The sequence below is a fragment of the Gymnoscopelus braueri genome (genome assembly GCF_963280865.1).
Source record: "Gymnoscopelus braueri genome assembly, chromosome: 22".
Lineage (NCBI taxonomy): Eukaryota > Metazoa > Chordata > Actinopteri > Myctophiformes > Myctophidae > Gymnoscopelus > Gymnoscopelus braueri.
The window spans coordinates 45,268,757-45,294,332 of NC_137624.1; the positions used below are offsets into that span (position 1 = coordinate 45,268,757).

General features: G+C 41.0%; 2 protein-coding genes across 2 annotated transcripts in view; both read left to right on the plus strand.

Moving 5' to 3' along the window:
- LOC308077758 (BRCA1-associated protein-like) overlaps positions 1-15,299 on the plus strand; it is an 801,007-nt gene extending 785,708 nt beyond the window's left edge. The window contains exon 15 of the transcript XR_013932444.1: positions 15,247-15,299. The gene's annotated coding sequence lies outside the window, so the exon portion shown is untranslated. The remainder of the gene's footprint in view (positions 1-15,246) is intronic.
- pam (peptidylglycine alpha-amidating monooxygenase) overlaps positions 7,280-25,576 on the plus strand; it is a 68,957-nt gene continuing 50,660 nt past the window's right edge. The window contains 6 exon segments of the mRNA XM_080418655.1: positions 7,280-7,340; positions 16,033-16,394; positions 18,163-18,292; positions 21,004-21,061; positions 23,346-23,433; positions 24,884-24,972. Coding sequence (XP_080274781.1) covers positions 16,300-16,394; positions 18,163-18,292; positions 21,004-21,061; positions 23,346-23,433; positions 24,884-24,972 — 460 coding nt within the window. The 5' untranslated portion in view covers positions 7,280-7,340; positions 16,033-16,299.

Here is a 25,576-nt window from a genome sequence, read left to right on the forward strand (position 1 = left end):
TACATTAACCACATTAAGTCACTGTGGCGTTGTGAGCTTGTAGATCTGCTATTTTCTAAAGTTGTGAAAACTTGTGAAATGGGACCTTCTGCATATTGAGTACTTTTGGTCCTTTTAGGATATTTTGATGCCAATACTTAAAGGTAGGGTAAGTGATATTTTTTGGTTAAAACAAAAAGTATTTTGTTAAAAGGTTAAAATACTATATTCTGATAGTAATCATTGCTATAGAGTGTTTGTTCAGTAACAGATGTCTCCCTGTCTCTCCAGCTCTTTAATAAACAGAAAATACATTTTTCGGTAGGTGTCAAAATCTCAGCCAATCAGGAGAAAGTACCCATTTTTAAGCTTAATTTGTATAGTGTTCCAGTTAAAATTTTGTCTGCTCATTTCTTAGTGTCATCACTTCCAATTTCACTTGTTTAATCTATATCCTGATTGAGTTCTCTGTCCTGGTTGGATAAAATTGGAAATGAAACTACAAAAAAAAAAAAAAAACTACAAAATACATTTTCTGTTTTATAAAGAGCTGGAGAGACATGGAGACTCTTTATATGGACAGGACACTCTATAGTAACGAGCTCTATCAGAACATAGACCCATTTTGCAATTATTTGAATAATTGCAAATCACTTACCCTACCTTTAACCAAGTACATCTTGAATAATAATCGTAACAGGATGGATGGACTGAGGAACATGGCCAGCTGTGCACATGTAACTCAAATATAATCTCCCATGAGATGGAATGATCAGCCATGTCGTGTTACTATACACCAGGGGTGCCCACACTTTTTTTTAACTTCAGAGCTACTTTCAACATGACCAGCTCAGCAAGATCTACCAACCAAACATGTGTTTTATGCCATTACTGAAAATACTAAAAAATTGTACCCGAGGGTTGCTGTTACAAATGTCCTTTCTTTGGAATAGCGACGCTGACGTTACATATAAGCAAACGTACTTGGAATATGAACCTATTCCCATTCTGTATGGAAGTAGTAGATTTTCGGCTTGTTTTCCATGCACAATTTTATATAACGTAATGTAATGCTACTGACGTTTGCACGCAACACTCTTGAAAACAAAGCATTGCATTGTGGGTCTGCCTACTAGAGAGGCCGCAAAGGGAACGTACAGGCCATTTTTAATGCAAATCAATCAAGTCACCTTAATTGAAGTAGCCGATGCCAAAAGGATGTGGAGTTTTGTGTTTTTTTTATTTATTTTAGGGGCATGTCATGTGGTCTACCTGTGCAGCCATTGTGATCTACTGGTATCATCATGAAAACACACAAATATACACTACTATGCAGAACGTCATACAGTCAGCTTAAGGGGGGGGGGGCTGAAAGTGAGTAGGGTTTTACACTCCTTTACTCCTTTTGGTAGGGCATTCCACATTTTTGTTGTATAGCATGAGAACGAGTTCATTCCCTTGTTTGTGCCAAATCTGGGTTGAACATGATCAGTTTACTTATGCATTAAACGTGTCTCTCCATTGTGAAAGACATGAATCCATATAGTAAACTCCAGGAGAATAATTAATTCTTCCAAGGCATCATATACAAAATATAAAGTGTTTCGGTTGGTTTTATATTTTAAAAACTTTAACAAATATTAATATATTTTAACAAATGAAAAGTATTAACAAGATCTTGTGACTCAATAATAAACACATTGGATCCATTGGAACACAGGTACTTCTTTTCCCCATGTCCTGATAAGTAACCTTTCTGGTGACATAAGGGTTAGGGTGACGATATGTGAACACCACAGCTGTTAATGCATGAAGGCCAATCAAATGATGCCAGCTGTGAAGACTCCCTCATGTGGAGCAGATAAAAACACACACGGACAGCAACACGTACACTTCAAGAAGACCCCGACCCAAGATCCACTGACACAGAGACCAACTCAGGCTGACATGCTGCTGGTTCCTCAACTCCTATGCTTGCTGGGCCTGGCACTAGGTAAACTAAAATAATGATTCTTAAATGATTCTTTAAAACATCATATGATTCAATATGGCAGTGGTTCTTAAGAGATATTCTCTTTCAAGGACCCAGTAGTTTGATCTACATTAGCCCACAGACCCCCATTTCACACAAGCCTTTTATCTCTGGAAAACCAATCCACACTGTAAATCTGTGTGCAAATGTAACCAAATGGACCCGTAATATCTGTACACTCTCAGAGTTACAGAACTGTAAAGGGTCCATTTGGTTCCTAACTAAATCATTTTGCTGGAACACCCTCAAGAATGTGTGTGTGTGTGTGTGTGTGTGTGTGTGTGTGTGTGTGTGTGTGTGTGTGTGTGTGTGTGTGTGTGTGTGTGTGTGTGTGTGTGTGTGTGTGTGTGTGTGTGTGCGTGTGTGCGTGTGTGTGTGTGTGTGTGTGTGCTCAGACTGCTCTCGGACCCCACTTTGAGAACCACGGCCATATGGTTCCAAATGGTTCCATCTTATGTCTAGAACCTCATGTACATACTGTACCTGCTGCTTGTTATGTTAAACAAAAAAATATCCATGAATTCAAGTCTCCATGGGGTGACTAATCAATAGAAAAAAAAGTATTTTTGGGGGTGAACTATCCCTTTAAGTGTATTATGTAGCTATATCTGTAGTGTTTCAAAAGTGGTTAATGGTTCTTTATAGAACCATTAAAATAAAGAGGTTCTTTCTGGAACAAAAAAATGGCTCTTCTATGGCATCACTCTGATTTGTGTGTGTGTGTGTGTGTGTGTGTGTGTGTGTGTGTGTGTGTGTGTGTGTGTGTGTGTGTGTGTGTGTGTGTGTGTGTGTGTGTGTGTGTGTGTGTGTGTGTGTGTGTGTGTGTGTGTGTGTGTGTGTGTGTGTGTGTGTGTGTGTGTGTGTGTGTGTGTGTGTGTGTGTGCGCGCGTGTGTAACATTTCAGCTAACACCCCTGATGTCATTGTTGTTAATGAAAACCATAGGGAGGTGTTCATTCTCGAGGTCGGCTGTACTTTTGATTACAGCTTAGAGGAAGCCTTCCTAACCAAAGTGCTAAAATATCATCAGCTAGATCAGACCATCTCTCAGCTAGGCTACAGATGTAAACTTTTTTTTTTTTTTATCTTTGGTAGCCTAGGACACGTGAACAAGTTGGTTGTGAGAGCCCTTCAAATGGCCGGCCTCTCCAAAAGGAGGGCCAAACAGTTAGCAAGGTACTGCTCAATATCAGCTATTATAGGAAGCCGCTCAATTTGGAGGAGGCGTTGTTTCCTTTACCCATGATTGTTGTCCGCTGTGTTTGACAAGTATGGCATCTTTTGTTTTGTATGTAACAATGCTCTGCTTTACATGCACTTTGTAACTGGCTGTTTCCCCATTATCTGACTGCACTGGTAGTGTTTATGTCCTCTGTACATCTTGTACTTCTGTTTATGTGGACATAAATAAATATTTCAAATGTGTGTGTGTGTGTGTGTGTGTGTGTGTGTGTGTGTGTGTGTGTGTGTGTGTGTGTGTGTGTGTGTGTGTGTGTGTGTGTGTGTGTGTGTGTGTGTGTGTGTGTGTGTGTGTGTGTGTGTGTGTGTGTGTAGGCACCGTGCACACTGCTCCCTGGGCTGAGGAGGTGAAGCTAGAACGTGGATCCTGTCCGGCGTTCTGGTTCCTCTTCAACGGTCGCTGCTACAAGTACGTCTCTTCGCCCATGACCTGGGCCGTGGCGGAGCGGAACTGCCGCTCCGAAGACGCCAACCTGGTGTCCATCCACGGCCACGAGGAGGTCAACTTTGTCCGAGACCTGATCCAGAACTTTGACCCGTACCAGAGGTTCACCTGGATCGGACTGAGCGACACCCAGATGGAGGGCTGGTGGATGTGGTCTGATGGCTCCAACGGTAGCTTCACCTCGTGGCACGATGGAATGCCAAGTGGGGGAGACTGTGCGTTAACGAACTGTGGATCTACAGGTAAAGATGGCAGTGGTGTAAAAGTAACTAAGTACTCAAGTACTGTACTTTAGTACAATTTTGAGGTGTTTTTACTTTACTGGAGTATTTCCAATTTTCAGTACTTTTACTTTTACTCCCCTACATCTCAGAGGAAAATATTGTACTTTTTACTCCACTACAATTATTTCAAAACTTTAGTTACACTTTGTAGATTTTGTATTATTATTACAAAACACACATTAACTACTTTAGCCCTATGTACATTTCGGCCATTTGAAAATAGCAGATCTACAAGCTCACAATGCGTCGCGAGACTCGCGATGCGACGCATTGTGATCTTGTAGATCGGCTATTTTCAAATGATCTGTATACATTTTATATATTTGAAAACTTGTGAAATGGGACATTCTGCATAATATACTTTCTACTTTTGGTACTTTAAGTACATTTTGATACCAGTGCTTTTGTACTTTTACTCAAGTAAATGCTGAATTCCGGACTTTTACTTGTAACAGAGCATTTCTACATTGCAGTATTGATACTTTTACTCAAGTAAAAAATGTGAATACTTTTTCCACCTCAGGTAAATGGTGTGACTGGGAATGTTCCTACGCTGGACCTTCAGTGTGTGCACTTCGTACTGTCTCTCCCTAATGACTGGATCGTCTGATTCCAGTGGTGGAAGAAGTACATGTTTTACTTAGGTAAAAGTATCAATACTGCAATGTAGAAATACTCTGTTACAAGTAAAAGTCCGGAATTCAAAATGTAAAAGGATTGGCATCAAGATGTAATTAAAGTAACCAAAAGAAAAAGTACTCATAAATGCAGAATGTCCCATTTCAAGTTTTCAAATGTATAAAAAATCTTTTGAATATAGCAGATCTACAAGCTCACAATGCGTCGCATCGCTACGCATTGTGAGCTTGTATGTTTTGTAATAATGATCACAATCTACAAAGTAACTAGTTACTAAAGTTTTCAAATAATTGTAGTGGAGTAAAAGTACAATATTTGCCTCTAGTGGAGTAGAAAAGTAAAAAAAAAAGCCCTCAAAAGTGTACTTAAGTACAGTACTTGAGTAAATGTACTTAGTTACTTTACACCACTGTCTGATTCAACCACTGACTTGTACTATATGGTCTCCATAATAAAAGTGTGTTTACTGCTTCAATCATTTCAGTGTCTCCATTGTGAAGAACATTCATAGACGTTCATATTATAAACGCTTTAATTATCAGCAGCGATGGACAAAGTACTCAGCTGCAGTACTTGAGTGTAGGGGTCCCCCAAATGATTTTTTTTGCGGGGGTCCCCAGATGATTAGCTTTCAATGTGCAACATTGTTTTCTCACTCAACAGTAAACAAAACAATATGTGTATATATATGGGTGTATTGCTGTATTTTCACAATATTTATCTGTGGAACCAAGTCAAACTAAATGTAATGCCTCAACTCCTACAATTCCATGTGCTTGTCAGGGTGGGGGGTCCCCAGTTCAAATATGATTATTTTGGGGGTCGCGGTCTGAAAAGTTGTATTAACCTTGCTGCTGAGAAGCAGGTGCACACAGGGCCTCACACTGCTTCTCTCTGAACTATGGGATGTTGTTGTCATGGAGATGTAACCACAGCAACAACTGTCTTCACCAGCTGTGATTCCCTTCTATTCTGAACAATGGTCTAATGATGCAAATCAGACTATAGTGGGGGGGGGCCTTGATATTCAAAAGGTTGACAATCATTGGTTGAAAATCAGGGGTTCTCAACGTGTGTGTGTGTGTGTGGGAGGGGACGGACGGATAGACAGACAGACAGACAGACAGACAGACAGACAGACAGACAGACAGACAGACAGACAGACAGACAGACAGACAGACAGACAGACAGACAGACTAATGTCATTTTTCATTCTTCTCTCTAAAAAGGTTGGGATGATTAAATCCACCATCCACCGCAGTGTCTTCATTTTACCAATAGGTGGCGACACAGACCAGTAAAGCTGGAATTGTGTGGCTATAATGTCAGCTATTAAATATAATAACAGGGCTATGTCAGTTCACTCATTCATTGCTCTTAGAGATCATATCATGTAGATAATTATCATAATGTATAAGAATAGAATACTGTTCGGTTTGGTTCGATTGAATAGATTTGAATTGACTTCAATTCAATTTCAAACTCAAGGTCCATATAATCAATGGATTTTTTTTTTAAATCACATTTGTATTTACACGTACATCTACCCTAACCCGCCCCACGCCCAATTCAATTCAATTCAATTCAATTCAATTCAATTCAATTCAATTCAATTCAATTCAATTCAATTCAATTCAATAAAATTCAATTCAATTCAATTCAATTTAGTTTAGTTTCAGACTCAAGGTCCATATTTATCATCAATGGATGTATTTTTGTACTTTATTTATCTAGTTTCATGTTACAATTATACACATTGGTTTCTAGTTCTACAGCAATATCTCTATCATAAGATCTGTATAGGCCTACTGAGGAGGGCACCCAAACATTGAGCTCATCCATTCACTTTGCAGATTGCATTTCCGGTCTAAAGCGGATATGGAAACGGCCCACCTGTGCTTACATATGTGTGTGCGTGTGAATTACCAGCAGCAGGGCGGGCTCTAGACCGGAAATAGAACGGCGACGCGAGGAGGAAGCTTTGATAGGATTGTCTTATGTCCAGAAGAAGAAAACATATTAAGTACGTCACCGAACTGATGGCAGCGTTGCCAGATGTTGCGAAAGAAACAAGCAACCAAATGTATGGAAACACGCCCAAGAGAAGCGACTATTATTACGGCCACATGTGCACCTTAAATCTATACAGCAGCTATTTGAAAATAGCAGATCTACAAGCTCACAACGCGTTGCGATGTGACGTGTTGTGAGCTTGTAGATCTGCTATTTTCAAAAAAATATTGTGGGGAAAAGTGAAATATTTGAAATATTTTTTGAAATATTTTAACAACACAAATCTGGTACGGGGGTCCCTGGCACAAAATGTTTTCAGATGGGGGTCCGTGGACAAAAAAAAACGCAAATACCCCATATTTACAAGCCCTCCCCCCCCAAAAAAAAACAAAGTCGCTTATAATAACGAGACCTGGCAACCCTGATCGATGGCTGGTGGTGACGTCATGTAGCAGCAGTGTGCCGCCGACCAATCGGAGCCAACATGGCGGCGGAACCGACCAATCAGAGTGGCGGTAGGAACCGTCCAATCAGAGCAGGGGTGGAACCGTCCAATCCGAGCGTGCGTAGGGCCAAAGTGGGAGGAGATTAACCCACGTCGACGTAAAGAGAAAAAAAGGGAAAAAAAAGAAACAAGGAAAAGGAGAAAAAAAAAGCAGCCAAAGCAACAGTCAGTGAAACATCAGCAACATGTCGCTGTAACACGGTGAGTAGAATATGATTATTATTATTATTATTATGAATAACAATAGACATACGTCAGAGGTATATAGAGGCCTTTAGAACAGATGGGCGTTCCTTCACCTTTTGTTTGTTTTTAAACAACAGAACGACATTATGTCTCCATTTAAACATGGATACATCGTGTCGTGTGTGTGTGTGTGTGTGTGTGTGTGTGTGTGTGTGTGTGTGTGTGTGTGTGTGTGTGTGTGTGTGTGTGTGTGTGTGTGTGTGTGTGTGTGTGTGTGTGTGTGTGTGTGTGTGTGTGTGTGTGCGTGCGTGCGTGCGTGCGTGCGCGCGCGCGCGCGCGTGGGAGGACATCAACATTGTTACATTGTAACATAATCTATTGGGTTGATCATTGTGGCCACAGCCTTGATGTGTGTGTGTGTGTGTGTGTGTGTGTGTGTGTGTGTGTGGGGGGGGGGGGGGGTTAAATGAAGGACCCCCCCCCCCCCAGTGTTTTTATCTCTACGCCAGGGGTGTTCAACGTTTTTCAGGCCAATAAGGACCCCCTGGCTGAGAGAGAGATGAAGCAGGGACCCCCTCTGTTTCTTGTTTACTTGGTCTGCTCTTTTTTCCCTCTTAATACACCTATAACCTCTTTGCCAAAAATAGCAGATCTACTGCGAGGCGTTGTGAGCTTGTAGATCTGCTATTTTTTGGCTAAAGTTCTCCTCAGAAAAGGGATGGTTAATGTTTTAACCACAATTTGGCCGCCCCCCCCCCCCCTGTAGTAACTCTGAGGACCCCCTGTTGAAGTCAAGACCCCCCTGCCCTGTTCATGTAACTCTGATCCGTTCATTCTGCACGCTCTCAGAGTCTCAGATCTCAGAGTCTGGTCTCATCATGTGTCTCCTGGCTATCAATCATCGTTTAGCCGTGGTGGGGACCCCCCTCTGGAACCCCCTCCCCCCCGGACCCCCACGTTGAGAACCAGTCTGGTCGCTATGGCAACGTGTGGAGGTGGCATCCTCCTGTCTGCTCAATGAGGAGACATTATGTATGGATGGATGGATGGCATGAATAATGCATGAGGTTAACCTTTTTTTAAAGGACGACTACACCCATTTTCAACCTATCTTCATAATAATAGACCAGGGGTGATGCAACTGTGATGATGCAGGGGGCCACTATATACTTCCACACTGGCTCCAGAGGGCCACAATGCATTATACTGTCGGGCCATTCTATGTCACAAAAACGTAGCAAATAGCAGATCTACAAGCTCAAAACACTGATTTTTTTTTTAGCTATTCTTTTAATTGGAATCCTGAAAAGTATTTGTTTTAATTTCAACTGCATTTAGTTATAATTGTTGACTTTATGAACTTAAATACAAATACATTGGACATAAAAAAGACAATAGAATGTTAATACTAGTCATTAAGCTACTATAATATGGACTGAAGTAATTAAAGCGGGTCATGTTTGCATGTTATGAATCATAACAGCTGAAATCAATAATATATCATTATTCTGATATTAACCTGCGGGGCCCATTAAGTGAAGGTGGGGGCCTTTTATCATGAGCTTTAGTGAGGACCAATTATGTGAAGATAGGTTGAAAGTGGGTGAAGTGGTCCTTTACGACCCGAGTGCCATTTTACAAAGATGTCTTCTAAATAATACTAACAGTTTTCTGAAAAAACATATGTTGCTGTAATAACAGTGGTGCTCAAACCTTTTTTTTAATGTCGAGGACCCCCAAAAGTATTATGTATTTGGCTGCAGACCCCCCATCTCAAAGATTATGTTGGGTATCTCCCCCCCCCCCCCCCCCAGAAGCAATGCTTTGAGTTAAAAATGTTTGTTTTAAAACAATAATAAATATATTCAAAGATTTGCACACATTTTCACGATTTTTCAAAAATAGCAGATCTACAAGCTCATAGCGCGGTGCCGCGCTATGAGCTTGTAGATCTGCTAAAGCCAAAAGCCAAAGTATAAAATAATGGTTAAAGTGGTTAAAATGATTGTGACAGTGGGCAAACGCGGCCAGAAATAATTCAGGCAGTGAATGAGTTAACTAAAATGGATGTTTTCCTGGTTTTAATTAGCCTCGGTCCCAGCAGCGAGTGTCTAGGAAGTCCTGAGTGGACAGGATTTCCGTTTCCCCTGGAAATGATATTTTTCGACCAATCACAACACTTGTTTCATTCACGGAGAATGTTAACAGATTTGTAAAGCATCAACGTAATTTCCTTGGGCGGTACTTCCGCCAAATTCAACCGTTTCCGGTTGTCAACTTCCTAGACAACCAACATCCCAGGTCTTGCCCAGCGTGGGTTTTAATCAGACCTCAGGCTGTTTCTACAAAAAGGCCTTCTAAATCAGTTCTCACACGTTTTTGTGCTAAGGACCCCCAAAATGATGTGCATTTGGCCGCGGAGACCCCCCCCCATCTGAAAAGGCTTTTGCCAGAAGAGAAGATTTGTGAGAAAAAAAAAGGCTATCTTATTTAAAAAAAAGTAAACTAAATAGCAGATGTACAAGCTTTCGTGCTGCTATTTTTGGAGAACCACTGTTCTAAATCCTAAGAGTTTTTTGTACTTGCGTTGCTATAATAGCTCAAATCTAAAATGACTGATGCTTTCCCGGTGTGAATGGGTTAAATGTGTCGTATTATCATATTTGTATCCTGGCTTCACATGCACAGTGACATCTGACATGCAAATCAACATGTCGTTATTCTTTGGCAACGTTCAGTGGCTACATTTGTATATTTGATACCGTTTGCTGACAGTGTCAACAAAAACGGCACTATGGAGGACTTGTGAATTAACCACGGCTGTGGTTTCGCAATCTTCGTCAGAACAGAAAGCAGTGAGTCATTTCAGAAACAACTCGAGGTTGGCAAAAAAAAAAAGAGCCCTATTTAAAAAAAAAAAAACAGCAAATATAGCCGATCTACAAGCTCACAACGCTCACAATTCTTACTGAGTTTAATTGCATACTTTAGACATTCAACTTTAGTGTTGCATCACAGGTTTACAGCTGTGAAACTGTGGATGAAAGTATTTTTTTTTTGTACAAGGTTTGAGGAAAGGGAATAGAAATAGAAGGAAAGAACAAGAAAAACTGGTCCGATATTCAAACATTCCTGATATGAGAGAGATATATATCTATACACACACACACACACACACACACACACACACACACACACACACACACACTCGGTTTAAACGATGCAGCAGATATAATCCCTGTGTACATTTTATGACGTTTCACACACGTCAGAGCATGTCAGAGTCACTCAAATTCCTCAGTGGATCTCTGGACAACAGAGGGTTAAATTGTGGAGTTCTAGGGCTGTCTCCCATCATGACATTTCAGTCAACGATTACTTTTCACACAGATAACTGAGACAAAAAACACACTCTCAGTAACTCTCAGAGTTACAGACCTGTAAGGGTCCATTTGGTTCCATGTGTACACTCTCAGAGTTACAGACCTGTAAGGGTCCATTTGGTTCCTAACTATCCATCATTTAGCTGGGGCCCCCCTGGAACTCCCTCAAGGACCCCTGGGGGTCCCCAGACCCCACTTTGAGAACCCATGCTCTATAATGTGATGTCAGATGGACCGTCACACCTTGCATGTCAGTCAGAGTGACGAGATGACAGGGCATTAACCCCTTAAATTAACCCCGCAACTGGTGGCCTGGGGGCCACATGCGGCCCCCACCTTCACTGAACGCGGCCCACAGGTTAATATCAGAATAGTGAAAAAATGTATTTAATTTCAAATGCATTTAGTTATACTCATGTTAACTTTATGAACTTAAATACAAATACATTGGACATAAAAAAAAGACAATAGAATGTTAATACTAGTCATTAAGCTACTAATATAGACTGAAGTCATTAAAGAGGGTCATGTTTGCATGTTATGAATCATAGCAGCTGAAATCAATAATAACTTTTCAGGATTCCAATTCAAAAATGGCAAAAACAAATTCAGGATTCCAATTCAAAAGCAGCAAAAAATAGCAGATCTACAAGCTCAAGTTTTGAGCTTGTAGATCCGCTGTTTTTGCTACTTTTGTGTGACATAGAATGCTAGTACGTCGCAGTTGCTGAGGGCCAAGCAGGGAGGCATTGGGTACCACCTTCTTTTAATAGTATTCGTTTGACTCGGCCTGAACGTCCCGGTCAGTCACAGAGTAGCCTCGGAAACCCATGCCTTTTTATTTTTGTTACAAAAGAAAAAAAGTCTGGGGGAACCATGCAGGAACGGTGGTTTCGGAGTGGGAGTGAACCTTGTTATCTCCTAACCAATCAGAGTGCAGAGGGGCGTCGCTCTAGATTTGGTGACGTCAGCGTGTTCCGTGCACAGGCCGGGGGGGGGGGGGGGAGGGGAGGCGGGGACATAGATTGGTGAAGCAATAGGAAGCGGCGCTGGAATACAACCGCCTGGGTTTGGATCCGCCCTTCTAGACCATCGATAGGGCTCGCTCTTTCAGGCTAGTCACAGAGAGGGTGGACACTCTAACCAGGAACCCTAAGGACACTGAACCCGTTGTGTCAGGAGTAGTTTTATTAAATAAATATGTACCAAGGATGCTACAGCTGTATAATAATGACTATGAAATACAAGATAAACAGGAACTAACGCTTTGCAGAAAGTGTCCGTGTCATCGTTGAGCCAAGGCCTCAGGCCATGATGATGCGTTCACTTCTTCTTCTTCTTCTTCTTCTGTCTATCTGCACCGCGGCATCTTGAGCCCTGCTTCCTGTCACGTCAAGCTCCAAACAGGAAGTAGTCTCTCCAGCCCTTTAATGAACAGAAAGAAAAAACAGATGGGAACACCAACTTCATCCAATCAGAAGAGAGAGAACCCATTGCATCAGCTTAGTTCCTATTTATTTGTTTGTTTGTTTCATCACCTTTTTATCCTTGATAATATCCCTGGTATGAGTTCTCTGTCCTGATTGGATGAAAGTGGTATCCCGGGCCTGATAATGGAGAGACATGGAGACTCCTGTTACTGAACAAACACCCTATAGCAGTGATTGCTATCACAATATAGAGCTATTAGTCACTAGTACAGAGCCATACAGAATGTTTTAGACCATTTAAGACCGGGAACGCGTATCTGTGTCACTTTTAAGATTCCTTTGGCTATTAAAAAATAGCAGATATGCAAAGCTTGTAGATCTGCTATTTTCAGAAGATGTGTGCAAATCTTTGAATGTATTCTAAAGCCAACATTTTTAACTCAAATCTTTGCTTCTGAGGATTGATTCTACAAATGTCTTCAAATGTCCTTTCTGTTGAAAAAACATATGTTGCTATAATATCAGTGGTTCTCAAACTTTGGCATGTCAAGGACCTCCAAAGTGACATGTATTTGGCCGCGGACCCCCATCTGAAAATGTTTTGTTCCCGGGACCCCCAGAAGCAAAGATTTGAGTGTATGTATACATAAATTCAAAGATTTGCACACATTTTCACGATTTTACGAAAATAGCAGATCTACAAGCTTGTGTATGAGCTTGTAGATCTGCTATTTTTTTAATAGCCAAAGAAATCTAAAAAATAACACACAGATGCGTTCCCGGATCTGAAAGGGTTAACAGAAAGACGTAATCGGATGAATCTCGTGATATATTTGACACCAATTAAGACTTTGCAAATGGTCCCTGACTCCCTGTCATTAATACAGCATCACAATCATTTGAACCATATTTTATACCTTGGCTATTAAAAACATGCAGATATACTGCACAAGCTCACAGGGCGTCACTTCGCACCACGTACGCTGTGAGCTTGTACATCTGCTGTTTGTGAATTTTTTTTTAAAAAATCTTGAAAGTCTTCATCAGTCTAATTGTTTTACATTTGTATTAACAAACCCTGGCACACAACATTTTTAGATGAGAATCTAAAATTGTTTTGTGCCAGGGTTTGGCTATTTTGGCTATTAAAAAAATAGCAGATCTACAAGCTTCTGCTTTTTTTTATTATCGTGAAACTGTGTGGTCATCTTTGAATATATATATATTTTTAAAGCAAACATTTGTATTTAATTTGAACAAACACATTTTTATTAACAAACCCTGGCACAAAACATTTTTAGACGAGGGGAAGGGGGCAGGGGGGTCTGTGGCCAAATCCATATCATGTTGGGGGTCCTTGGCACGAAAACGTAGTTTCAGAACGACTAATGATTTAGAAGCATTTTGTAGAACGGGCCTCATGCAGGTCTCAAAGGGTTAAATGGACACCATGGCAATATGGTGTCTCTGTTTGCTTACTGCCTCCATGAGCACACACTGTGTGTGTGTGTGTGTGTGTGTGTGTGTGTGTGTGTGTGTGTGTGTGTGTGTGTGTGTGTGTGTGTGTGTGTGTGTGTGTGTGTGTGTGTGTGTGTGTGTGTGTGTGTGTGTGTGTGTGTGTGTGTGTGTTGCTCTGTCTGACACAGATGATGTAATCCTACTCGCAATTATGTGAGATAATAATAATCACCGTTAATTTGCATATCGTTGTTGTCGGGCAGAAACCTCTTATCTCCACGTCTTTTCATAAATGAACGCTCTGCTTGATCATACTAACAGCGTCACACAGAAACATCAACATTATAGCAGATCTACAAGCATCAACATTATAGCAGATCTATAAGCATCAACATTATAGCAGATCTATAAGCATCAACATTATAGCAGATCTACAAGCATCAACATTATAGCAGATCTACAAACATCAACATTATAGCAGATCTACAAACATCAACATTATAGCAGATCTACAAGCTCCTTTTGGACACATGAGGCTTCCACCCCACAGAGACCATAAACATCATAAACTTTTTCATCTGTATATAAATTAATCTGTTGAAAAGATGTAATAACGTGAATACAGTAGCTGATCTACAAGACCTCAGTGGGCTTGCTTCCTGGTGTTGTTTAAACCAGTGGTCTGCAAACATTCTCATGTCAAGGACCCCCCAAATGTATTTGTCCACGGACCCCCCCCCCCCATCTGATAATAATGTGCCAGGGAGGGACCCCCGTACAACATTTATGTATTTAAAACATTTCAAAAACATTCCAAATTTCCAACGTTTTTTCTTCAATATTAAGTTTTTGAAAATAGCAGATCTACAACCTTTCAACTAGAGTTTCAAAAATTGTTTCAAAAATTGGAACAGAAGATCCAATCTGCTCAGTTCAAAGTTTGATGGATGTGTGACTTTGAGGAAATTAAGCACAAAGTGACACTTTTTCATTTTTTTCTGGTTTTCGGGTATAAAATTATGGTAATTGTTCCGTCCAGTTAGGGGGCGGGACTTAATTTTCAGGCCCGTTGAGAACAGACTGTACTTACAACGCACCGAGATGTGACACGTTGTGAGCTTGTTGATCGGCTATTTTTAAATAGATATACATTATTATATTCTAAAACATACATTAACCAATTCAGCCCTATTTTATACCTAGGCTATTTGAAAATAGCCTGTCTACAAGCCCACAATGCGTCGCATCGCGACATGTTCTGAGCTTGTAGATCTGCTATTTTCAAACATTTTAGTACTTTTTCCACCACTGTTGATAAGACTGTAACATAGTGTAGCTGCATGTTTGTTGATAAGAGAGAGAGTCAAGCTGTTGTCCAAACAATGAACAGCAGGGCAGGTCTGCTAAACGACGTGACCAGTCTTGATTCCATGATATTCACATTATTACAACATATGGTTGCTGTCTGGTGCAAACCGCCTTATGTCCACAGTCCACACCTTTTCAGGAATCAAATTAAACATATAGTCATGACACTCTTGTACAGCAAAAAAAAAAAGTATAGGAGAAGATTTATGTTGTTAAAAATCCTTCACATTTATTTATTTTTTACATTTTTCATCTGCTATGTTCAAATAGCCAAAGTATAAAATAGTCGTTATTAACCCATTTAAACCTGGAACGCATCTGTGTCACTTTAGATTTCTTGGGCTATTCAAAAATAGCAGATATACAAGCTCATAGCGCGGCACCGAGTGCCGCGCTATGAGCTTGTAGATCTGCTATTTTTGAAAAATCTTTTTTTTTTTTTTCAAAAAACTGATAGGATTTAGAAAACTTTTTAGAATCGGCCTCAGGTCTTAATGGGTTAAACAGATTTTGATGCTATTTTAAAGATTGTTTTGGCTAGGGACCCCCTGGGCTGGACCCCCGGGGGGTCCCCACATTGAGAACCACTGACGTGGAATAATAATAATAAATACATATTGTTCAGTTACAGTTGGAACAAAACAAATCAAAGTGTTGTCATTGCAGCTGTTTAACAGTAGTGGATGTGGTGAGTAAAGTATTGCACACACTGACCATGCAATACTTAACCCATTAAGACCGGGAACGCATCTGTGTCCTTTTAAGATTTCTTTGGCTATTCAAAAATAGCAGATCTACAAGCTCATAGCGCTGCACATTTTCACGATTTTTGAAAAATCGTGAAAATGTGAGCAAATCTTTGAATAATATAGATATTTTTAAAGCGAACATTTAAGTTCAAATATGATTATTTAGGGGGGTCCCCAGTTCAAATATGATTATTTTGGGGGGTCCCCCCCAGTTCAAATATGATTATTTTGGGGGGGTCGGGGCCTGAATAGTTTGGTAACCCTTACACTAACCCTAGGTGTAGAGTTCATAATGAAATGTTTCATATGTTTTTGCAGGTCAGGGGTTTTGGATACGGTTCCTCCATGAACTTCCAGGACGGCAGAACAAGGAACCAAAGTCACTGAAGAACATTGAAGCGTCTCTGCCAGTCCTGCCAGAACGGACATATTAGAGAGAATAACCTCGGCTTCCGTCCAGACCAGACGTTGTGTGTTTGTTGTGGCCTGGCTGCCTTCTGCGTTTGATCCATTTCACCAGGAACCCCAGGAGATCGTATAGCGCCAGCCAGCGAGAGAGCGAGCGGGCGGGCGGGCGAACGACGGGAACCATGGCGGTCGCTCTGTTCCACGTCACACTGGCCTTCGCTCTCGTCTGCCACGGCCTGAGTCTGGACCCCGAGACCCCTCTGTACAGGTTTAAAAGGTGAGACCCCTCTGTACAGGTTTAAAAGGTGAGACCCCTCTGTACAGGTTTAAAAGGTGAGACCCCTCTGTACAGGTTTAAAAGGTGAGACCCCTCTGTACAGGTTTAAAAGGTGAGAGTAGGGCTGTCCTAATTATGACATTTTAATTTTTTTTAACGATTAACACATTGTGTGCCATAAACGGTCCGGACCATTTTAGCCAATTTTAGTTTTTTATATATTTTTCCACACGGGGCGCCATGACGCAACTCTGGGATCGTCCACGGACTCTACAATGGAAAGACCGGATGTGGATCCATGACAAAAAACACACAAAAAACACTTGTTTGTCATATCTCCATTTCTTTTTAACGTGGTGGAAACGAGCCGTTTTCGACGGGCGATCGCTCTGCAATGGCGGATCGCGTTAGAAATATTTTTGTTCCAGGCGTTAGTCGGGACCCTCCGCCGTCGTGCACGCAGCCTTGTTTACATCCGCGTCCTCGTCGTGGCGTCTACAGCACGCCACATCTCAGCGCACATGGTAAGAAGCGCTGGCACTAGATGTACCCTGTTATAATAAAGCTATGGCACTTAATGTGTTAACCTGTTCATTCAGGGAACGCGTCCGTTAGCGATGGGTCGTTCATGATCGATTCGTTCAAAAGAACAGGTTAATTGCCGTCGTTCACGTCCTGAAAGTTCTACGTTCACGCTATCGTTCATGCCCCCCATCCCCTCCCCCCCCCGTACACAGGACGGGAGGGCGGGGCTGTACGCGCGACGTAATATTAATAACGCTCCCGCGATGGTGCTTTTCACTAGAAAATGGCGCTACTGAAAGAGAACGAATCATTTGAACGAATCATTGGCGCGAACGTGAACGAAATCGTTCGTTCACTGAAATTACCTTTTTTTTTCCCACCACTAGCGTCCGTGTCATTTTGAGATGTATTTTGCTATTCAAAAATAGCAGATCTACAAGCTCATGAGCTTTTAGATCTGCTATTTTTTGTTTTTGTTTTGTTTTTTGTTTGCAAATCTGAATATATATATATGTATATATTTTTCAAAGCGATTTTTTTGTAACTAAAATCTTTGCTTCTGGGTTTGCCCGAATTCCTTATCTCTGCGCGAAAGAACGAATACTGACTGTGCAAATTAACCCTCTAGTAGTTTATATAATGGTTATGTATTGTGTTTCACCATCCGTAGCATTTGCATAAATAACTGAATTGGCTGAAAAGGCTCAAAACAAAACAGTCTTACTTTTATATTCAACTCACAACGGTTCAGTTGGAGATGAGATTCTCCCTCTAACACTTAAAGGGATACTTCACTTTCGGGCCGGGGACACATTTAAAAAAAATATTAAAAATAAATGAAAAAAGTTATGGAAAATTCATGGCCCCCTCACGACACGCAGTGTCCTACTAATGTGTGAGGGGGCCATGAATTTTCCATAACTTTTTTCATTTATTTTTAATATTTTTTTTAAATGTGTCCCCGGCCCGAAAGTGAAGTATCCCTTTAACCACTTAAACCTGTATTATACAATGGTGGCGCGCATTAGAAACAGTGAAAATAGCAGATCTACAAGCTCACAGCGCGTCACATTGCTTGTAGATATTGATTTGAAGGCATATCGCTCTGCAGGCCCTAATGGAAGGCGGGGCGACATCGTGTTGTGTGTGTTATCAGTTATCATAGTTAGAATTAACAACGTAATGGAATTATAAACAACAGGAAGCGACGCAGATGGCTGATTGATGTATGTGGTTTCCATAGGAACCGGGACACTTCCTGGTCCGACCCTAACGACTGCACCGGCGGGAGCAAACAGCCTGTTGTCATGACAACCACCACGTCACACAACTTCACCTTGGACCTACGCATGCCTGGAGTCAGCCCCCGACAGGTGAGTTAGAGAGAGACCGGTGATCAGAAAAAACCTTTCCCAAGCCTCGCGCTTTTCGCAGCGCGAGGCGTTGTGAGCTTGTAGATCTGCTATTTTTGGCTAAAGTTCTCCTCAGAAAAAGGATGCTAGGGTTCAAGCGGTTAACGTAAAAAAAATCATATCACACAAAGATTTGGCAGACCCCCTGCAGTAACTCTGAGGACCCCCTAGGGGTCCCGGACCCCCTGTTGAAGACCCCAGCACTACAGTAACCCTGGTCCCAACGTCCCCTACATGTCTCAGACACGTCCCTGTTTTTGCTCGTACAGTTCCCCCCCACACACACACACACACACACACACACACACACACACACACACACACACACACACACACACATACATTTAACCAAAAAAGACGTTGCTGTCTCACGAGCTCCTGACCTCGGGGAGCAGATCTACAAGCTTGTAGATCTGCTATTTTTGAATAGCGGATCTCTTTTTGGAGAAAAAAAAAAAGTGAAAATGTGTGCAAATCTTTGAATATATATATATATATACATTTTTAAATAAAATCTTTTCTTCTGGGGGTCCCTGGAACAACATATTTTGAGATGGGGGGTCCGCGGACAAATGCATATCATTTTGGGTGGTCTTTGACATGAAAAAGGTTTGAAAACCACTGATATTATAACAACATATGTTTTTTCAAAAAACTGTTAGAGATTTAGAAGACATTTGTAGAATCCCCCCAGAAGCAAAGATTTGAGTTAAAAATGTTTGCTTTAAAAATATATATATATTCAAAGATTTGCACACATTTTCACGATTAAAAAAAAAGAAAATAGCCAAAGAAATGTAAACATGACACACAGATGTGTTCCGGTCATAATGGGTTAATGTGCTTTAACCCTGAGGTGGGTGTTGACACACTGTCAGTGTGGATTCTGGTGCTAATCAAACTAAACCAACAAACTGAGCTCTTATTTCCTCAAGGCCTCAGGGTCTCATTTAGCATCAGGGTTGACACCATCATTACCTAAACATTTATTTACTTTTTCATGAGAAAGTAACCATTTTTTTTGGACATTTTCCCATGTTAAAGGTATGGTAAGTTATTTTATTAGGTCAAAATAAGTGTTAAATAGCTCTATATTGTGATAGTAATCATTGTTATAGAGTGTTTGTTCAGTAACAGTGTTAAATAGATCTATATTGTGATAGTAATCATTGTTATAGAGTGTGTGTTCAGTAACAGGAGTCTCCATGTCTCTCCAGCTCTTTAATAAACAGAAAATGCATTTTCAGGTCAGGATACCAATTGGATCCAATCAGGATAGAGAACTCAGTCAGGATACAGATTAAACAAATGTAAATGGAAGTGGTGACACAAAGACATGAGCAGACAGACACACAATTAGAACTGGAACACTATGAAAATTAAGCTGATAAATGGGTACTCTCTCCTGATTGGCTGAAATGTTGTCACCTACCTGAAAATGTATTTTCTGTTTACTAAAGAGCTGGAGAGACGTGGAGACTCCTGTTACTGAACAAACACTATATAGTAATAATATAGTGCTTTAACCTTTTAATGCAAAACCTTTTGTTTTAACCAAAAAATATCACTTACCCTACCTTTTAAATTAATTCACAGACAGACAGACAGACAGACAGACAGACAGACAGACAGACAGACAGACAGACCTTATTAGGTAAATAGATCTATCTGCCAGACACCACCGACCGCATGACTCACTGTATGATGACTCATACAATCTGACACACAGAATAATAGATTACTTCACCGTTCATCCACTTAAGCCCTGTTTCATACCTCGCTCGTACGTACAAACCACCTCGGTTCGTGCGGCCAAAACAGCCGATGTACAAGCTCACAACGTGCCGCGGAGCGACGCGTTGTGAGCTTGTAGATCGTCTGTTTTCGTCCTGTATATAATGACATGCCAGACATAGGGAGACGCTAGGTTTGACACTGAGAGCCGATAGCCTCATCTGCAGACAGAGAGAGAGAGAGAGAGAGACACACACACACACACACACACACACACACACACACACACACACACACACACACACACACACACACACACACACACACACACACACACACACACACACACACACAGGTATTTCTGTACTCGTGAGGACATCAATGATTTACGATGGCTATTTTAAATCATAAATGCAATTTTTTACATCTTTTTCTTGATATCTTATTTTAAACTCTAAACCTGCTCTTCTTCACCCTCATCACCCACTCTCTGACGGGAACACTGTACCGACAGTGTATTTGTTCTGATACTCTAAATACTGTTTACGCTCCTGGTCTAATTGGGATGTTTGTCTCTGCATTCATTGCTGTTCTAATGTCCATGCTGATGACAATACTGTACTGGTTCCAGTGGTGTAAAGTAACTAAGTACATGTACTCAAGTACTGCACTTGAGTACAATTTTGAGGTATTTTTTACTTTACTGGAGTATTTCCAATTTTCAGTACTTTTACTTCTACTCCACTACATCTCAGAGGCAAATATTATACTTTTGACTCCACTACAATTATTTGATAAACACCACTTCCAATTGCACTTGTTTAATCTGCATCCTGTATGAGTTTTCTCTCCTGGGTCGGCCCGAGTAAACATGTTATTATGAGTCACCATAGGGCTTTGGATTGAGAAATGATTCATTGTTGTTTTGTTGTTTTCAGTCGGACACCTATCTGTGCACTGTGGTTCCCGTACCGGCCAGCAGGGAATCTTATATAGGTGAGTATTTTATCCGGTATTTAAAGGGACTACTCCATGAATTTAAAAAACAATATTTAATTTTATTTAATATTTTAATATTTAATCATATTGTTTATTGTCCCTCAAACGTTTTTCAAAAGGTTTGAGCCTAAATCAAGCCTCAGATATACTCATTCCAACTAACTTCTCTCTGGCCTATAAAGCACTTCCACCTTCAATACCACATTGTCCTGTTTGGCACGGGGCGCTATTGAGCCAGTTTGTATGCATGTTATCTCCTGGTTCTGTGTGGAAAAAAATAACTGAAAAACGGGAGGGATTTGTTCCCTGACGTCACGTCACGTCAGGGAACAAATCAGTTTGGCCTGTTTTTAGACCAATTTACAGAAAACCCCAGATTTGCTGTGAAAAGCCAGAGTGTTCAGACTGGGGTATTTTTTGGGGATAGAAGAGAGGTAGTAGGGGAGACCAAAAACACACAAACAAAGAAGAAAAAGTTAAAATTCATGGTGTAGTCCCTTTAACACATTCACTGCCAGGGGTTTTCTTAAACAGGCTGCAGCCTCTGCCAGCATTTTTAACGATCTTCTTACCTTCTCAAGTAGTCACAGAATATTGATGGTTGCTGATCACAGAGGGTTTCACTGTGCTTCCAGAAAATACATTTTTTAAATTCATGGCGACCTCCCATTCGCTTTTTATACGCCGTTGAAAATAGCACGTCTCGCCGAAAATACATAGTAAAACACAGGAGCCGAGATACAGGATATTTCCCAAATACTTATAACCAGGAAGTGAATGGAGCAGCAAATCTTTGGAACACATTATCTCCTAGTTCTGTGTGAAAAAAGGGGGGGAAATAGTGCAGGCAATGTGTTAAAGGTAGGGTAAGTGATATGTTTTGGTTGAAACAAAAGGTTAAATCACTATATTGTGATGGTAATCATTGCTATAGAGTGTTTGTTCAGTAACAGGGAGTCTCCATGTCTCTCCAGCTCTTTATTAACTCTTTGACTGCCAGAGTATTTTCATAAAGTACTCCCCCAGTGCCAGCGATTTTCGTGTTTTTTTGTTGTTGTTATTTTGTAATTTAATTTTCAAATAGTTTGTCTTTCTGCGGTTTTAAACACATACGACAGATCGACCAGCAGAGAGCAGTAAATCGACGCCTTAATCACTCGCTGACTCGTTCGACCCCCTCCAAACAGGCTCAAACAGTCTATACGTCATAACAGGATGTTACGTTTTCGGAGAAAAGAAAGAGAAAGAGAAACTGATGATGAAAAATAAACAGAACATAATCACAGTAAAAAGTAAAAACTCGGGATTTCTCGTTCTGGCACTGAGGGCATTCAGAAAAAACTCGGGATAACTCGGGGCTTGGCACTGAGAGAGTTAAACCGAACATACATTTATAGCGACAAACTAGATACCTGAGTAAAGTTCACTTTGAGCTGCATCCAGCACATCCACTGCCATTTCCGTTGGCCTTACCGTTAGGCCGGTAGTAATCTCTCAAGAACAGATTCTGCACTGCGTTGGAATCTGTCGGTGAGGTTCGTCATAACATGTGCGCATGGGCGTGCCTTCAGATCAGGAAGCGGGCCGTGCTTTACCCAATCAAATGTAGTGGGCGGGATTCACGTGTCCGTCGATTTTTCCCCCCTCGAAACAAACCGAAACTAATTTAACAATAGCGTCCGCGGAGCAGACAAAACCACGATATTCACATTTTAACTTGCTCTTTCATCATAGAAACAAGTGGGCTTATAACCAAAACGATCCATGTTCTCTGGGAGAAGTGGTGTTAGTGTTCCGTGTAGAAATATTGTTAGTGGGAATGAAAACATAGTCGCACCAACCGGAAGTGATGCGCTGAAGGCATACACAAAACACCGGTTTCCTTGCGCTCTGGCTCTACGTTTTCGTCCTCCCAGAGCCAACAGACATAGAACAAACAGCAGAGGGCGCTGTTTTTCATTTTCAGTTGGCGATGGGTTCCCAGATTGGGCCGGTAGGGGCCGGTGAAATGTATTTTTTGGGGGATAATAACTTTGTTTTTTGTTTTTTCTTCGCGGAACCCGAGGCTCGGCCCGGCCCAACTAATTAGCATAGATTTTGGGGGCGGCTCGAAATCGTCGGGTCGGGTCAGAATCTGAGAACTTTAATGTGTAATGCTAAATGCTGTGTTGTGTGAATGTGTTAATGTGTAATGTTGTGTTGTGTAGTGTGTAATGTTGTGTTGTGTAGTGTGTAATGTTGTGTTGTGTAGTGTGTAATGCTGTGTTGTGTGAATCCTCAGTGGATTTCGTCCCTCATGCCAGCATGGACACGGCTCATCACATGCTTCTGTACGGCTGCCAGAAACCTTTCGCCCGCACTGGATACTGGTGAGTCTGAGGCCTTTTCTGCCTTTAGTCTATAGAACAGTAGAACAGTGTTATTCAAACATTAGTCCATAGCACAGTAGAACAGTGTTATTCAAACATTAGTCCATAGCACAGTAGAACAGTGTTATTCAAACATTAGTCAAGGACCCCCAAAATGATAAATATTGGGCCATAGAACATAGAAGGTTATTTAACTCGCTGCCAGAAAGAACATTCTTATGTTCTGGATCAGGGACGTTGCTCCTTGCATAAGAGCGTGGCATGATATTGTGATGGACTGTATCCCTTGTGAATACATTACATGTATGTTGCATTTCAAATTGGACACTTTTTTATAAGATCTGGGATCCATATTTAGATTATATTGGACCTACATTGTCCGCCGCTGTGCTTGGGGGATTCCTATACCAGCCCTAGTCTGTAGGCCAGCATCTTGTCCTGGCTAGTGTCCTTCTGCCACTGGTAACCGATGTCTTCACACATCTTCAATTACTGTACACTTTGTCTTTCCTTTCCTTGTTGGGAGGATGTCGATGGCCGGGAGGCGTTCCCTTTGATCATGTTCTTTTTTTGTTGTTTTATTATTTATTGTTTGTTTATATGTTTGTATTTTGTTTGTCCATTGAAAAAGCAATAAACATATTTTGCACAAAAAAAAAAAACTTTCACTAATGTTCAAGATTTTTGAAAAATAGCAGATCTACAAGTTCATAGCGAGGCACGAAGTGACGCGCTACGAGCTTGTAGATCTGCTATTTTTGAATATCCAAAGTACAAAAGGTTAAAGTGGTTAAATTGATTATTAACCAATATTGCTGGGGACCCCCTGGAACTTCCCCAAGGACCCCTGGGGGTCCCTAAGAGAGAGAGAGAGACATTCACCGCACATTCACAGTTCACACAGACCCGTTCACACAGACCCGTTCACACAGACCCGTTCACACAGACCCGTTCACAGACACACACATTCACACACTGACTAAACCATGCCAGGCACCAACCTGCCTGATATCAACATTTTACTTCAATGCAGGGGCGTAGCCACGGGTGGGCATAGGTAGGCCTGGGCCCACACATTAGTTTTTTCTGCCCACCCCAAAAAAATTCTTTTTATATTTTTTATTATATATATATATATATATATATATATATATATATATATTTTTTTTTAAATATCATATTCAGCCATTTTGATAACAGTGTATATATAGGTATCCGAAATCCGTCACAAACCCGCGGAAAAAGTGTCAAAAACCGCGAATAACCACAATTTTTCCGGCCACACGTGCGCGCCACACGTCTGCGCGCGCAGCGTACGTGCATGTGTGCCCACCCGCAACTCCCGAGGCCCAGCCTCGGCTAGCGTTCTGGCTACGCCACTGCTTCAATGAAAAAATAAATAATGGAAAAATGTAAAAACTTCAATAAATCTTGCATGTGTTTTTTGTAGGGATTGTGGGACTGAGCACACCTGTGACGACGAGGCCGCCATCATGTACGCCTGGGGACGCAACGCACCCCCCACCAAGCTACCCAAAGGTGGGTGGCACTGACTTTTCATTGTTCTAAATCCCGGTGATAGCACGGCATCAATATCATGTCATTCAAAATTAGGCATGTAACCATTCACTCAACTCACGATAACGATTCGAATCACGATTTGAGGTTCACGATACGATGTACCACGATTTGTTTAACTAAAATTATTTTCCAGACAAATGACCGAAAAATCTTTTTTTTTTATTATTGCTCACAAATCCAGTATTTTCTTCTCTTTTATATATATATTTTTTACAATACTGTGTTTTCTCTTATCCTCTTTTCAATACAGTAGCAAATGACTGAAAACTCTTCATCAGTTCTCTTACAAAGATCCTGTATTTTCTTTTGCACATGTCAGTGACATCACTGACAAATCCTTGGTGTCTTTATAAGCCTTGAACATAATGGCGTACGTCCGTGCTACTTCCAGGTTGCATAATAGTGACATTACTGTCGAATCCTTGGTATTATGATCCTAGCCTTTCAACGTTTACCAGCGCCGTCACCACGCTGAATTTAGAGTTTTTTTCACGCTCGCGCTTATGAAACACTAAACAGGATTATTATTTCATGTCAACATTCAAGTACAACTATCAGAAGA